The 16,228-nt window shown below is 40.0% G+C and overlaps 1 protein-coding gene across 32 annotated transcripts in view; it reads left to right on the top strand.

Annotated features, from left to right (window-relative positions):
- Positions 1-16,228, top strand: part of ASPH (aspartate beta-hydroxylase) — a 190,704-nt gene that overhangs the window by 129,480 nt on the left and 44,996 nt on the right. For all 32 annotated transcript variants that reach the window (XM_065585626.1, XM_024109617.3, XM_024109616.3 and 29 more), the window contains 4 exons: positions 2,243-2,325; positions 4,913-4,999; positions 9,470-9,620; positions 15,594-15,730. In XM_065585626.1, coding sequence (XP_065441698.1) covers positions 2,243-2,325; positions 4,913-4,999; positions 9,470-9,620; positions 15,594-15,730 — 458 coding nt within the window. The remainder of the gene's footprint in view (positions 1-2,242; positions 2,326-4,912; positions 5,000-9,469; positions 9,621-15,593; positions 15,731-16,228) is intronic.

Raw genomic sequence — 16,228 nt, 5'->3', positions numbered from 1 at the left:
CTCCTGATCCTGCTATATTGTGATTCTGGTATCTCACCCTTTAATTTAACTTTTTTTAAAATGTGATCAGTAAAAAGTGCCTATATTATAAATAGTTGATGAATCTTGTGCATAAGAGGCCCATTAAAAGTAACTTGCAATCTATTAAAACCCAAACCATACAATGTTTCTTCACATAAAAATAAGATATGCATTATTCATCAACATTAATTACAACTTATTTTGTCTTATTTTGATCAATAAAAATAAAGCCTTCCTCTAGGTGATACGCTGCTCTATAACTAGAGCTCTACCAAATTCACGGCTGTGAAAAATGCATCATGGACTGTGAAATCTGATCTCCCCTGTGAAATCTGGCTATTGTGCGGGAGGGGCAGGGCTGGCGGCCCCCTAGCCGTGGGCTGGGCTCCAGCTACTAGTCCCGGCCTGGGCTGGGGAGGGACGGGACTTCCTTTTCCCCTGAAGGGGCTGTTCCCCGAGCAGGGTCAGACCCACCTTCAGGAAGCTCCATGGCTGCTGGCTGGGATAGCCCCCGACCTGGGATTGAGAGGTTGCAGCCCCTGGTGTCAGCCCCTGATCCGGGCAGGAGGCTGTCAGGAAAACCTGGACGTATGGGAAGCCACCCACCCCATATCCTGCAACAGTCATTTCTGTGCTGCTGCTGGCAGGGGAGCTGGCTTTAGAGGTTGGCCCCCGGCCAGCAGCGGCTGCTCTCTGGCCGCCCAGCTCTGAAGGCAGCTCTGCCGCCAGCAGCAGTGCAGAAGTAAAGGTAGCAACACCACAACCCCCCTACAATAACCTTGCGACCTCCACCCACGACTTTCTTTTGGATCATGACCCCCACTGTTACAACACTGTGAAATTTCAGCTGTAAACATATGAAACCATGAAATTGACTATTTTAAAAATCTTCTGACTGTGAAATTGGTAGGGCCCAACCCATTGTTTGACAATGGAAATTGTTTTGTGAGAGGTGTTTATATGTCACCAACTCATTTTCTAGTAGTTGTATGCCACTGAGTAACAAAGCTGTTCCTATATCCAGGATTGTAATTGAACACACCTCATACTGTTCTTGCAAGGCCAAAGCGTGATATATAAATGCATAATTATTATTTTTAGTACCTGGGCAGAGATGAAATGTAAATCTCCTAAGTGGTCATATCACTCTGCATTGGTTTAGGGCGTTTTTTTTTCTTCTTCTTCAAAAACCAGCTTACAGAGAAGCTAACTAATGTCTAATTTAACAGATGTGACCTCATCTGTTAAAGGATTATTACACTAGAAGGAAGTTATGTATAATTTATTAAAATATCCCTGCAGGGAGACTACAGGCTACATTTAATATACTGGAATACGTGATGGTTGCATTGAAAGCTCCCAGATGAATCCTACAGCATCTCAGTAAAACGGGCAGATGAAAATGATTGCCCTTTATGTAATGTTTACTGTGTTGTATTAGTTAGTGCCTCACAGCTGAATAATATTTATGTTAACAGTTCATTTTCAGCTTTGCATATTGGCCTCCTGCTGGTATAGAGTTGATGTTTAATTTTAAGGGGGATCAAAATGATATTATTTTGTTGAAACAGAGGAAAGGTTCTTCCAACCCTCATCTAAACCAGATGCTAGGGAAAAGGAAGGCTTACTTCTCTGAGAAAGAGACTTAGTATATCATATCTATCCAATTTACAGGGCTGAGGTTTTTTCTCACTATCTCTTCTGTGGCATTGTTTGTTATATGCCTGATGTCTCCCTTCCTTCTCATATCTATGTGAACAGCACTGTCCTCAAATCAATGGGATATACTCCCTGCGTGGGGCAGTCTGGCCCCTTTCCCCCAAGGAAACTAACCATTCCCATCCTCAACAGATGTGAGAAGGACAAGACACAAAATAGCTCCTGTATATGTTAACACTAAACCCTAGCCAGTGTATCTTTCTTGTTGCACTATTTATTTAGACTGTTTCCAGTCATAAAAGACATTTGTACAGGCAAACTGGATAATTGTATTCCCAAAAGTACATTTAAGTGAACAGTTATTCAATTTAAGTGCATAAATGCTGACTTCCATATGTAAATATAGGTTTTTTTGTAGGCATAATGAATGCTTGCCTATTTTTTTTCTGGTGTATTCTAAACCTACCTTGTCGTGCTGTGGTTAAAGGAAACTTCCAAACATATACTTGTGAAGTTCAGGGAAATTCATAGTAGTTTTTTGTTTTTTCTTAAACTTTTCTAGCTAAGAAGAAACCAAAACTCTTAAACAAGTTTGATAAGACCATTAAAACTGAACTGAATGCTGCAGAAAAGCTACGTAAAAAGGTAGGTTTGAATTCTGTTTCTCCTAGTGCTGTAAACCATGGCTACGAACTAACAGGCATAAAAATAACAGGAATAATGAATTTTATATTTGTTTCTGTTTTTCTCTAACCAAGCATTCAGCACACATTTGTGATTGTACTTCAATGTTCATTTTAGCTTGGTAATTCACCTTTTGTCCTTTCAGATCATAATGTGTGTTCCTTCATGTCTGTCATGGGCACTCGCTGTGTGTTATAAAAATTTACATCTTAACCACTTACCTAATTTTGTATTTTTTTTAATGTTCCCATCTTTTTCTCTAGGTGCATATACAAAATATTTATTTTAAAAAATTATCAGGCCCTGGTCAACAGATATACAGACATCCTATATCCACCTGTAAAAATAAATATACTCCTATCACTTCTTCAGGCAGAAACCTGAGTGAATAGACTAGTTTTACAAATACAGAATTTCCCTGTGTTGGCTGCAACACTTTTTGAGTTAGGAAACTATAATATTTAGAAATTCCAGGAATATTTTAGTACTGTCAGCATGAGACTTCCAGCATATGTCACTCAAATCGAAGTGCCCCATGATCACTCAGCTTCTCTCCCCCTCCCCTTACCCCCCCCTCCCCCCAAGAAGGAGAGAAATTGGAATACTCAAGTACAATCCTGTCCATCTGTGCCAGGGCCAAAGTTGAGTCAACCACATCAAAGGCTGCTGATATAAAAGAATCGGCCTGGACATCTGATTGCTGTCCATTTTTGGGAAGAAGTTTCCAACCAGCAAAACTTCTGTGGACTCAGTCCCATACTCAGATTCAGTGTAGAGAAAATAATTGAATCTGAAGACTCCAAATGATCCCAAAGTTCCATTGTCATTGTCTTCTCAATTAACTTATGTAAAAATGCAGGTTAGGGACAGGGCAACAGTTAGCAAGATCCTCAGCATCAGAAGATGGATTCATGAGTACCAGCCTAATAACTGCTCTTTTGGGTGAAGCTGCCACCTTGCCTTCTGTGAAGAGTTAAGGGTTAGTATATCAAACTAAATCAGAGGTGGGAAAACTACGGCTGGGCCACATCTGGCCCGCGGGACCCTCCTCCTAGCCCCTGAGCACCTGGCCGGGGAGGCTAGCCCCCGGCCTCTCCCCTGCTGTTCCCCCTCCCCTGCAGTCTCAGCTCACTGTGTCACCGGCACAATGCTCTGGGTGGCAGGGCTCTGAGCTCTTGCCGGGCAGCACAGCAGCAAAGCCGCGGCCTGACCCGGTGCTCTGTGCTGCACGGTGGCATGGCTGGCTCCAGTCGAGTGGTGCGGCTGCCTGTCCTGGTGCTCTGCGTGGCATGGCTGTAGCACCGCCAACCACCAGTGCTCCAGGCAGCACAGTAAGGAGGTCCTGGGGGGGCAGGAAGGAGATGGGGAGGGGGTTGGATGGGGTGGCGGGGAGCAGTTGGGGTGGGGTTCTGGGGGCGGTCAGGGAGAAGGGGTGGTTGGATGGGGCAGGGGTCCTGGGGGGGCAGTCAGGAATGAGAGGAGGGGTTGGATGGGGCGGTGGGGGGCAGTCAGGGGCAGAGGGTCCGGGGGCAGTCAAGGGACAGGGAATGGGGGGGTTGGATGGGGCAGGAGTCTCGGGGGTGCCATCAGGGGGCGTGAAGCAGCGGGGTCAGATAGGGAGTGGGGGCCAGGCCACACCTAGCTGTTTGGGGAGGCACAGCCTCCCCTAACCGGCCCTCCATACAATTTCAGAAACCCGATGTGGCCCTCATGCCAAAAAGTTTGTCCACCCCTGCACTAAATAATCAACAGACTTGTTTACTGGACGTATGGTATATACATTCCTTATTTATGTCTGAAACCACTTTAGTTGGATCCATCATCTCTCTGGGTATACCAATGAAATATGTTCATTCCCTAATAGGAGCAGAAGTGAGCCATCACTTCAAATGAGAGACGGTGATGTTCAGCTCATAACACAGCAGTAATCCTCACTCCTGTAATTGCAATCCTTAAAACTAGACTGGATCATAGCTGTCATGTCAGCCATTATAGATAGTCAACCCAGAGGGGCTATTGTCCATGTGGTCATTGAAGTCATCCATTGCAAAAAAGCCTAGGTTACTATAACATCTGGGCAAGGCAAAACTTTGGTCAACTCAGCTCTGCTGAGGTGAAAATTCTAGCTACAGTCAGCTATTTCTTGTACTGCATTTTAAATTCCTTGATTAACTGCTTCTGACCAAATTTACTTTTTAAGGTCTAATGTGATTCACCTTAGTGTCTAGTGGTTTACAGTACAATTTTAATCCATCTAAGGTTTTTTTTAGCCATTGTAAGACAAAACAAAACAATTGGTTTTAACCAAGAGCAGCTAATTATATTGACCTATATGAATTCATAAAAATGCATTTCTTTGGAATAAGCAGGCAATCTGGTCAGATATTGTTAATTAATAGGTTTTTCTCTTTCACACTATGAAATATTTTTCTGCTTTGTTTTATAGAATCGGGGGTACTAATCATATTACACCATTTATCCCTCAGGGTTCTGTAAGTGTTTTGCTACAAGATACAGAAAATATTTAGTATAAATATCTTCTTTTCAGGGAAAAGTTGAAGAAGCTGTGAAGGCCTTTGAAGTATTAGTGAGCAAATATCCACAGAGTCCACGAGCAAGATATGGGAAAGCACAGGTACCAGTGAAACAGTTGTAAATGTAAAAATAATATTCAGAGGTTATCTAATAATAGTCTTGTGTACAAAATAGACTGTTTCTGTATTCTATACAGTGATGCCAGTTTTTAAGTTAAAACCCACTGCTTGTCTATTTCAAGCATCCTCCTGAAAATAAAGACACTGGAAAACAAGCTCTGACTTCATAATAATTTAGTTCCTTGATACAATAACGCCAAACCAGAAATAATCATTTTATTTTCATAAAACATGGGCGAAACACAGGAATAGGTGATCAAATAAAAAACTATTTGAACTCATATTAATCAAGATGAGCCAAGTGAAACCATCACAGTAAAAGAAAGTTGTGCTGTGCTACAATTTATGAGGCATTTGAACTGGAATCACTATCAGTTTTCACTTGGTACGTAACAGTTATGCTAAAACCAAAGCCCCAACTACCAAAAAACCTAGTGCATAGACACGTGTACAAAGGACCAAATTCTCTGATCATGTAAATGGATGAAATTCCATTGAAGTCAATGGATCTACACCCTTTTATACCAGCAGAACATTTGGCCCCATTTGTGCGATGGTGCTTCAGTTAAGAACAGATTTCTTTATTAAACATTGCTTTTCATATTTCCCTTCTTTATGAATTAACCCCTTCCACAGAGCTGTCTATTAATGCTTGCAAATGTTTTAAACAGTAACTCCTCATAGTATAATAGAATGCCGTAAATGTGTGTGGCACTATTCTTAGGCGGCCTCACGGAGCTTAACAGTCAGAACAGAACAAGACTCCATAACACTAAATAAAGCATTAACAAAATGCCACACTGAAATAGTAGTTCTCTTGCTGCTAAAGCAGTCTGCTGGCCAGCAGGAGGGTTTAACTGGTATCAAATGTCTATGGAAGCATTACAGAAGAATTAAAATTGAAACCAACAGCAGCCTGCATTTTAGTGGGGATTTTGGATGAAACTGGTACAAGTGTGAGGGAATGGTGATTTTAATACTTACCTCCATTGCACTTAGATTGAAGCTTCAGTTATAAAAAAGAGAGAGAGAGGTTTTTTTAGAAAGCAGCTTTGGCACATCTTCAATCAAAGTGGTGTGTGTGTGTGTGTAGTACCGGGCCAAATTTTGTCTGCAGCTAAAGCCATTTTGTTACCCCACTGAGTTGTCCAGGTGTAAAGGGGACAGAAGTCTAGTGGCTCAGGAGGCAAAGTGTAGTGTTAATGTTAAATCCCATTTCTGCTATTTACTATTCTGGGGCTAGCCAGAGGCTGCTCCAGTGTAGACCAACTCCCTATAAGCTGTTCCACTGGCAAAGGATTGGCCAGAGTGCTTTCTCTGTTCCTGGCATGGACCTCTCCTCACCCCCAAAGCACCCCTTAAACCAGGAGCAGGTGGTATGAAGCCAGCTATGCTGACTTTTTGACATCCAAGATTTCCTTCAAAATGTTGGGAACTTCAGTTGCACTTTTAAGGCAGTTTTAATATCACTTTGGACCACTTTGGTGTAGCAGTATGATTCTGAAAGGGGCTGACGATCAGGACCTAATGTCATAATTAGCACTCTTTTCTCAGACATGCATAAGTAACTTATTATAGGTGCATTTCTGGTTTTGGCAGCCTGTATTCTACGTATGGAATTTGTAATCGGGGGCTCGGTGGCATTAACTTTCTACTTCTGCATGCTCACCTTTAAGTAATTGATGGAACTCCTATTGATTTCAGTGGAGAATGGGGGCCTTGGAAAAAAGCAGTTGGACAATCATGGTGTGCACTGAAGTACTATGGATCATTCCCAAGACTGCGATTACATAATTTTATTTGTAAGACACTTACTTTTCAAGGAGGCCAGGATTTCACCCTAAGAGTGTCCTCACTCCTGCATTATGAAGGCACCATTGACTTCATACAATACATACGAACTGGCCAGATTCTGCCTCTAATAGATAGGTGGGGCTTGGTTTTTTTCTTATTATTCTGAAAACTGTAAAGGAGTGGATGTTCCTTTCCCCAAATTTCTGCAGTTATAATTATGGTATTATCCCCAAAGTAATTTTAGGTTGATTTCTTGGTGTGGCTGAGACCATATCAGAATGGCTATATTGTAGTGGTAATATCTTACATAGATGTAGTGCCTTTCATCCTCAGAGATCTCAGAGCTCTTTCCAAATGACATGTGATGTGATATGTATCAATGAGATTTGATAGATGATGGCATACGATGGCAGCTGTTCCTTCCTGCTATATATTTTTTCCTTAAACATCCTTCCCCGTCCTGCATCCCAGAAAATAAGCCAGTTTCTTAGAGGATATTCCATCAAGAAAAAAGGAAACTATTGATTTCTGAGTTTCTCTGGGACAAACTGATCAAATGTTTGGCTGATGTGACCATATTGCATGGTATTTTCCCTTTTCAGTTTCAGAATAGTGAGCCTGAGCCAATCAGTCATGATGTGCTGAATTAATTGTATAAACAAAGAAGTTCATTGAACATTGCAAACTTAAAAAAAACCCTGTATGTAAAGAGTTGCTAGGTATTAACCACTGACAGCAACAATATGCAGCTAATGTGATTGAAACATTTTTAATTAATGCCAGCGTAGTCGATAAAACATTGAATCCAGATTGATTGACCTATATATGTTTCCATTACTGAAGTGCTTGTAATGCACAAAAACACCTACCCCGTCGAGCTAATTAGTTAAACATGAATGGAACACAGGCCAATAAAAATAGGAGATATTAGGAAGGACTCATAGAACACTACTAATTTGACTCAGCATAGAAAGCATATAAATTAATATCCACACTTTTAAAATTAAGTATGTGAGATCAGTCTAGCTCTGTTTCACTACTGAAAACTGGGAAGCAAAATATATGCAGACAATGGAGAGAGGTTCCATGCTAGGGGTGAAATCTTGGTTCTCTTGAAATCAATGGGAGTTTTGCCATTGTCTACGATGGAGCGAGGATTTCACCCTACATGTCAATATGCATCTAAGTCTGCTTTCAGACTTGAAAAACAAAATGAGGTTCATGAAACATTCCTAGTAGAATTCTATCAACTACTGTAGGTTGAAGTGGAGGACAGGAAAGAATTGTTGGGAGTAAGATTAAAAACTAGGTAAAGGGAAGAGTGAGACTGCACGAGCGCAAGGTATAAATGGAAGAGGTAAGGGTGAAAAGCACGATGAACAGGGAGAAGCAGGTTGAGGACCAGAAGGGTTCCAGTGGTGGAAGAAGAACTGAATGGAGGCTGGGAGGGCAGCAGCCAACAGCAGCACAGCAAATGAGGGGGACAATATCCAGGGTTCTCATGCTGTCAGAAGGCTGAGAAGGTTGCTCTCCTGGCAGCTTCCCCCTCATTGGGAGAGAAGAAAGGGACAGGAAGGGGAGCTAGAAGGCCTTACCTTGGAACCTTGGCTGTTGGCTGGTGCTGGCTGCTTTGAGGGAGGAGTCCTGAGAGTCTGGGAATTGTCACGGTCTCCCCCCCACCCGCCGCAAGCTCCTCCTGACTGCAGCTGCTATTCCCCATGTGGCGTTGTGGTGGAGGAGAGAAAGTGGTGGGGTCCAATGCTCTGAGCATTTTTCTAAGCCTTATAGAACCAACCTTCTCGTTCCCATACTGATAAGGTGTAACAATTTGTCTTTAAATAACACAAGATTTATTGTTATAGCAAGGTAGATGCCACAAGCTACCAGAAAATTATTGAGCACCTGGCAAATGGTGGTATCATTTTAACAATAGCTCAGGTATCTTTCAGCTCCTGGGGCTGCCCTCTCACTTTCTCATCAGGCAACATCTGGAGAGTTTAGAAAATTAGGCATTATCCACTGACAGCTCTGATCTCTATAAAACATATTCCTTCCATATCATTAATATTGTCTTTTTAAAGCAGAAATTCTGATTTCAACTAGTATCACCCACAAAGATTTTAGAATTTGGTATGGTGCATTGCATTAGCATGTTACCTTTGAAAAATACAAAATGACAAATTTTCAGTTGGAATAACTCAATGACTTCAATGGAGTTCCATCAACAGAAAATGTGGCCCAAAATCTATATATATTAGAAAATGGTCTCTGATGACAAACCTTCTGATATAAGAATGCTGTTTCATCTCTTTTACATGGATGCCTGTCAAGAAGAAAATGCAGAAGTAAGAATCTGCTATAGGTGGTTGTGAACAAAATGCCTTGTGCTTTTATGCATGTATAATTTCTCATACATATGATGACAAACATTTCCCAGGGATATATGAATGCTGGATATAAATCCACCCGCCAGAGTGCACAAGCAACTAGAGTTCTGCTCCAAGCTCACACCAAAATTGCCTACACTCGAAGATACTTGTTAAATTTGACACATTAACGAGGAATAATACAATTTTGCCTTTACTCAAAAAGAATTTTTTTTAAACTCCAAACTATATGATAATTTGTTATTTATAACAATTTTGTGATTCACCTAGTGTGAGGATGACTTAGCTGAGAAGATGAGAAGCAATGAAATACTGCAAAAAGCCATCAATACTTTTGAGGAGGTGGCTAGCCTGCCAGACGTCCCTGCTGATCTGGTAAAATTGAGCCTGAAACGACAAGCAGACAGGCAGCAATTTCTTGGTAAGATTTAATTATGGCTTATGTGTATGATTTAAATGTGCAGAATTTATGGGGGAGATTTTCAAATGTGCTTACGTGAAGTAGGAACACCAACCGGTTCCACTGGTTTTTCAATGGGACTTGTATAACCAAGTCCCTTACATACAGTACTTTTGAAAAATCTCCCCCAAAATGCTGTTAGTTATTATTAGTTGTTTGGATTATAAGAATGCCAAGAATTGGGCCACATTGTGCTAGGTATTGTGCCTATAGTGAATGGCAGTCCCTGACTCATAAAGTTTACAATCTATATAGACAGAGGTAGGAGAAGGAAGTTTTGCTAGGCCTATCTTCAGAGGTGTAACTGAGGAAAGGAGAGATTAAGTGCTTACATATGATCATGCAGGGAATCTGCAACAGAATAACCTTGGGTATCTCACTTCACCTCTCTGTCTCAGTTTTGCTATCTGTAAAATTGGTATAATGATGCTTAGCTTCACTTTGTAAAGTGCTTTGAGATCTACTCATGAAAAGCACTATACAATAGTTAGGTGGTGGTGCTGCTGTTGTTCTCCTGAGTCCCAGTTCAGTGTCATTAGCCACTGTCCTTCCTCCCTGCATGTTTGGGAAAGTGCTGTTTCTCACAATCAGACCATCATTTTTAATGCATATTTTAAGGTTTTAAAAATCTATTTTGAAGCTGTTAATGGACTGATAAGGGACTGTAATTAGTGAGTATAACTCTGTTGCTATTGAAACTCTTTCTAAGAAGCAGAAACTCTTTCTAAGAAGCAGAAAGTTCAGAAAAGTATTACGCCATCAGTTAGGTATTCTGTAACTCAGCTGTGTGGCTTGCTAGATCTCATGGGTTAAAGCACTACATGAAAACTGTCTTAAACAACCAATCAGTTGGCTGACAAAAAAATCACTTGTCTTCAGTGGTGTTGAAGCCATGTTGGTCCCAGGATTTTAGAGAGACAAGGTGGGTAAGTTAATATATTTTATTGGACCAACTTCTGTTGGTGAGAGAGGCCAGCTTTGGCACTCTTATACCTGAAGAAGAATGCTGTGTAAGCAACAAAGCTGTCTTTCACCAACAGAAGTTGATATAATAAAAGATAGTACCTCACCCACTTGTCACTCAAAAATCACTTGTTTGTTTAATGGATAGGGTCTTGCACTGGAGGTAGAGTACAACTGTACTCAGTACATTCATCGATAATTTAGGGCTACCTCTAGATTGTCTAATACAGATGGTATCTTTACAGTTTTCCTTGTATATTTGTGCATCAAGGTTTTTATGAAGTAGCCCATCACTATGGTATCTGAATTCTTATAGGCTTTTTAGTAAGTTGATCATACTTTTCAGCTGATAACTTTAACTTATAATTCTATCTTCATACAGAACAATGGAAGCTTAATCATTATAGTCATGAAAAGCATCTGCCCCAAACTCTGAGCTGCATAAAAGAAACTTTAAAATTAGGGCTGTCGATTAATCATAGTTAACACATGTGATTAACTAAAAAAAAAATTAATCGTGATTAATTATAGTTTAAATGGCACTGTTAAACAAGAGAATACCAATTGAAATTTACTAAATATTTGGATGTTTTCTGCATTTTCAAATATATTGATTACAATTACAACACAGAATATAACATGTACAGTGCTCACTTTATATTATTATTTTTATTACAAATATTTGCACTGCAAAAATGTTGAAAGAAATAGTATTTTGCAATTCACCTCATAGAAGTACCGTAGTGCAATCTTTTTATTGTGAGAGTTGAACTTACAAATGTATAATTGTGCACAAAAAATAACTGCACTCAAAAACAAAACACTATAAAACTTTAGCGCTTACAAGTCCATTCAGTCCTACTTCTTGTTCAGCCAATCGCTCAGACAAACAAGCTTGTTTACATTTATGGGCGATAATGCTGCCCTCTTCTTATTTACAATGTCACCTGACAGTGAGAACAGACATTCCCTTGGCACTTTTGTAGCCGGCATTGCAAGGTATTTACGTTCCACGTATACTGAACATTCGTATGTCCCTTCATGCTTCAGTCACTATTCCAGAGGACATACCTCCATGCTGATGACGCTTGTTAAAAAATAATGTGTTAATTAAATTTGTGACTAAACTCCTTGGGGCGATTTGACAAAAGCAAAGAAGTTATCAATGTGAGATTTCTGAAGATAGGTACAGCACTCGACCCAAGGTTTAAGAATCTGAAGTGCCTTCCAAAATCTGAGAACGATGAGGGGCGGAGCATGCTTTCAGAAGTCTTAAAAGAGCAACACTCAGATGCAGAAACTACAGAAACCGAACCACCAAAAAAGAAAATCAACCTTCTGCTGGTGGCATCTGACTCAGATGATGAAAATGAACATGCGTTGGTCTGCACTGCTTTGGATCATTATCGAGCAGACCCTGTTATCAGCATGGACGCATGTCCTCTGGAATGGTGGTTGAAGCACAAAGGGACAGGGCCATCCTTAGGCATACTCAGCATACGTGGCTGCGGGCTGCGTAGGGCACTGGAAAATTTGGGGCACGTACCTAGGTCTTAGTGTCCTGCCTCTTCCTATCCCTGTTCTGACCCTTCCTGCAGGCTCCCACAGCTAGCTGCTGCAGCCTGGTGAGTCTTCCTCTGGAGGGGATCTAGTAACTTAAAAGTAAAAGGTTTCAGAGTAGCAGCCGTGTTAGTCTGTATCCGCAAAAAGAACAGGAGTACTTGTGGCACCTTAGAGACTAACAAATTTATTAGAGCATAAGCTTTCGTGGACTACAGCCCACTTCTTCGGATGCATCCGAAGGTGCCACAAGTACTCCTGTTCTTTTTAAAAGTGAAAAAAGCCTTCTGGCCTGCCAGACCTATTAGCACAACACTGAAACTGTTAAAGAGCCATTCAAGGGGTAATGAAGACATTTAACAGTCATTTGCCAACCCCCAGGGTATATACTGTCAGTTTCTGAATGTACTGACAAAAACAGTTGTGTATTACTGTAATATTTACTCAGAACATGTTAGTCTACAGGACCTTAGTTTAAAATTTATTTTAAAAATATTTCATTAGTGTGTTGCTGAAGATGATAAAATCACATCTCTAAAAAATTCTTGCATAGACTTTTAGATGCACTATCTGAGTATTCATCTTTAGCTTAAATGCTTGGATCTTCAGACATACAGTTTTTTTAAATAAATCCTTCAAAAGATCACCCTTATCTAAAATACACACTTTAATTTTAATTACTATAGTACAAAAAACTTGCTTCCAAAGTCTTCCTGTCCTTTCTCTCCATCCCTTTCATTGGACAAACGAGTTTCCTTTTCTTTACTTCTGACTATTTGATGCCCTAGTTTTAAGAGAACCCTCTAAGAAAATCAGTACCTTAGTAAGATATAAAATCCTTTGTTATGCCTAAAATCTTTGGAAACATATTTTTTAAAGTTGATGAAATTTCATAAACATGTTTATTGTTATGGAGATCACACACAGTAAATTAGTGTTCCCTTTTTCTAAAAGCAATGAATATTGTTATGAACACACTTATCCTCTGTGACTGATTAATTTAAAATAATGTCTTTGTTTCAGTGAGTTAAGTATGTAGTAATCTGGAACGATTACTTTATGAAGGCTTAAGAGTACATTTAAAATATAAAATCAACTTAGAAATACTGATTAAGAAAATATAAAACAGAGAAGAGCTGCATCATGTATTCCATAATATTTAATGTTGTATTCAGCAGGACAGCTGACTTGCCCTTACTACAAAGTTTTTGCAAATAAATCTCTGACAGACTTCAGGGTATATCAAAAAACCCATGACTGACCTTTTTTATTTCCAGGTTTAGTGTTTTTAATTAGGTACCTTATGCATGTCCAATCTTCACTTTCTGGCATGCAGTGGAAAACATGCTCAATTTTCTTTAGAAAGAAATTGCAGAAGAGTGTTTTTTTCAAATGTCATTTGTTTCATTTGGGTTCAGGGATTTGGCTGGAAGGGGTTCAGCAGGGTGAGGGAGGGAGACAGTGGGGAGAGGACAGGGCCTGGGGCAGAGCAGGGGTGGAGTACGGGCGGGGGCCACTGGCAGAAGAGGTGGGCTGAGGCAGCTTCACCCACCGCCCATGACAGCAGGTAAGAGCAGGTCAACTCCCACACACTCAGTGCGCACTGCAGTCTCCTTAGGCAGAGGCCCTATTCACAGAGCCGAATGCGTCGGTTTGGCGCATTCTGCATGAAGGAGAGGGTATGGGGGTCTCTGCGGGGAACTGAGACTCTCCACCGCCGTGAGGCTCGGTATCCTTTGCTGCCTCATCCCTCCCCCCCTGCGGTCGGGCATAGGGGCACCAGTTTGATAATACTGCGTAGGGCCCCATAAATCCTAAGGACGGCCCTGTGAAAGGACATATGAATCTTTAGCGCATCTGGCATGTAAATATCTTGCAACGCTGGCTACAACAATGCCTTGCGAACACCTGTTCTCACTTTCAGGTGACATTGTAAATAAGAAGCGAGCAGCATTATCTCCTGCACATGTAACCAAACTTGTTTCTCTTAGCAATTGGCTGAACAAGAAGTAAGACTGAGGAGACTTGTAGGGTCTAAAGTTTGACATTGTTTTATTTTTGAACGCAGGTTTTTTTGTGCATAACTCTACATTTGTAAGTTCAACTTTTATGATAAAGAGATTGCACCACAACACTTGTATTAGGTGAATTGAAAAATACTATTTTATTTTTACAGTGCAAATATTTATAATAAACATAAATATAAAGTGAGCGCTGTGCACTTTGTATTCTGTGTTGAAATTGGAATCAATATATTTGAAAATGTGGAAAACATCCAAAAATATTTAAATAAATGGTGTTCTATTTTTGTTTAACAGTACAATAAATATTTGTAATCATTTGACAGCCCTATGTAAAATCCCTTCCATAAAAAAATCTGGAGAGTTTTGGAATTTTGTGTTAAAAAAATTCTGAGCTCAGGTGCTCTCCCTTCTCCCTCCCCCACAAAGTATTATATTGGAGAGAAGATGTGGTCTAGTGGAATGAGTGAAGACCCGGGAGTCAGGAGGTCTAGGCTTATTCATACTGGCACTGACACAACATGATTTGAAAGGAATCCCTTATGCACACATTTTGAAAAATAAATGTTGAGTGCCTCAATTTTTAAGTTGCCTAACTTTAGACTCAAATGCCCTGACATTCAGTGATGGCAGCACCAATATCTCCCACTGATTTCAGCTGGACTTGTGGGTTCTGATAAACACACCGTAGGAACTAAAGCTGGGACCCCAAAACTGAAGCTGCCAAACTAGAGGGCACTTTTGCAAATTTAGGTCCTAGTCCTGTGATGATCCAAGCTGACCCTTGAACTCAGACAAAGCCTGACTGACTTCAGTAGGCATAAGAATCCATCCAGATGGATCAGTTTTCCGGATTGGCTTGCTCTTAACTTCTCTGTTCTTCAGGAAGATCCCAGTGCAGGAAAACAGTGAAGCACATACTTAATTTTAAGCCTGTGAAACAATTGATTTCAACGGAACTATTCACATGCTTAGTTAAGAACATGCTTAAATGATTTGATTTATTAGGGCCAAAATTTGAGTTAAAGTGCTTCCCTGACTTTGTGGAGCACTTTGAGATCTGCAGAAGAATAATAGCTACAAAAATGTAAGGTATTATTACTATTATTGCCATACATAGAATTGTAATGTAAAGTATTATTACTATTACTGCCATACATAGAATTGTCCACTAGAGGCTCCCATAATCCTGGAAGATATGTACAATACCATTGGAGATTTCTTAGGTATTGCTTGTAAGGTGAGAATGAACTAGTTAAATGTATTCATATGTAATGAAATCCTCTTTTATGTTCTGCATCATCAGTGATCATTAATGGAAGTTGTGGTACACAATTCTTTGATCAGCATTTATTTCTTGTTATAATTCACTTTTATTCAATCAAATTAGGTCACATGAGAGGTTCTCTGGTTACTCTTCAGAAACTAGTTCATCTGTTTTCCAATGATATCTCATTGAAGAATGACCTTGGAGTGGGTTACCTCTTAATAGGAGATAACAGTAATGCCAAGAAAGTTTATGAGGAGGTGAGCTTCCATTTCATATCAATTGAGAAAAAAATACATTGTTAAAGTATTTATTCAAAAGTTTGCTTATTGCTTATTTAACTCTCTTAATGCTTTGTATAGCAAATCACCGATATGTATGACTCTTAAGGGTTAACATAAATAACTCTTTGCTCATGAATAGTTGATCTTAAATTGGTTACTCAAATATTCCTGTTATCAAGATATTAAACACTCTTCTTTATAGACTAGTAAAATTCAGGTGAAACTCTTTTTCACATGATTAACATAAATTGGCTCCTTATACCTTAGGGTAACCAGCTGTGTGTGTATTTATATTCTAATGTACATAGGAATCTAATTCTCATGATGAGAGTTGAAGACTTCTAATTATCTATAGGACAGTGAAGACTTCTAATTATCTATAGGACAGAATACAGCACAAACCCCTTACTTTTCTCTGCCAGTGTGCCTCAGCCCCGTTCTGGAGAGATGGATGTGTAGGCCCTACCAAATTCG

This window comes from Chrysemys picta, chromosome 2 (genome assembly GCF_011386835.1).
Source record: "Chrysemys picta bellii isolate R12L10 chromosome 2, ASM1138683v2, whole genome shotgun sequence".
NCBI lineage: Eukaryota > Metazoa > Chordata > Testudines > Emydidae > Chrysemys > Chrysemys picta.
Note: the sequence above shows the minus strand (reverse complement) of the source record. Positions and strands in the feature narration are given on the sequence as shown.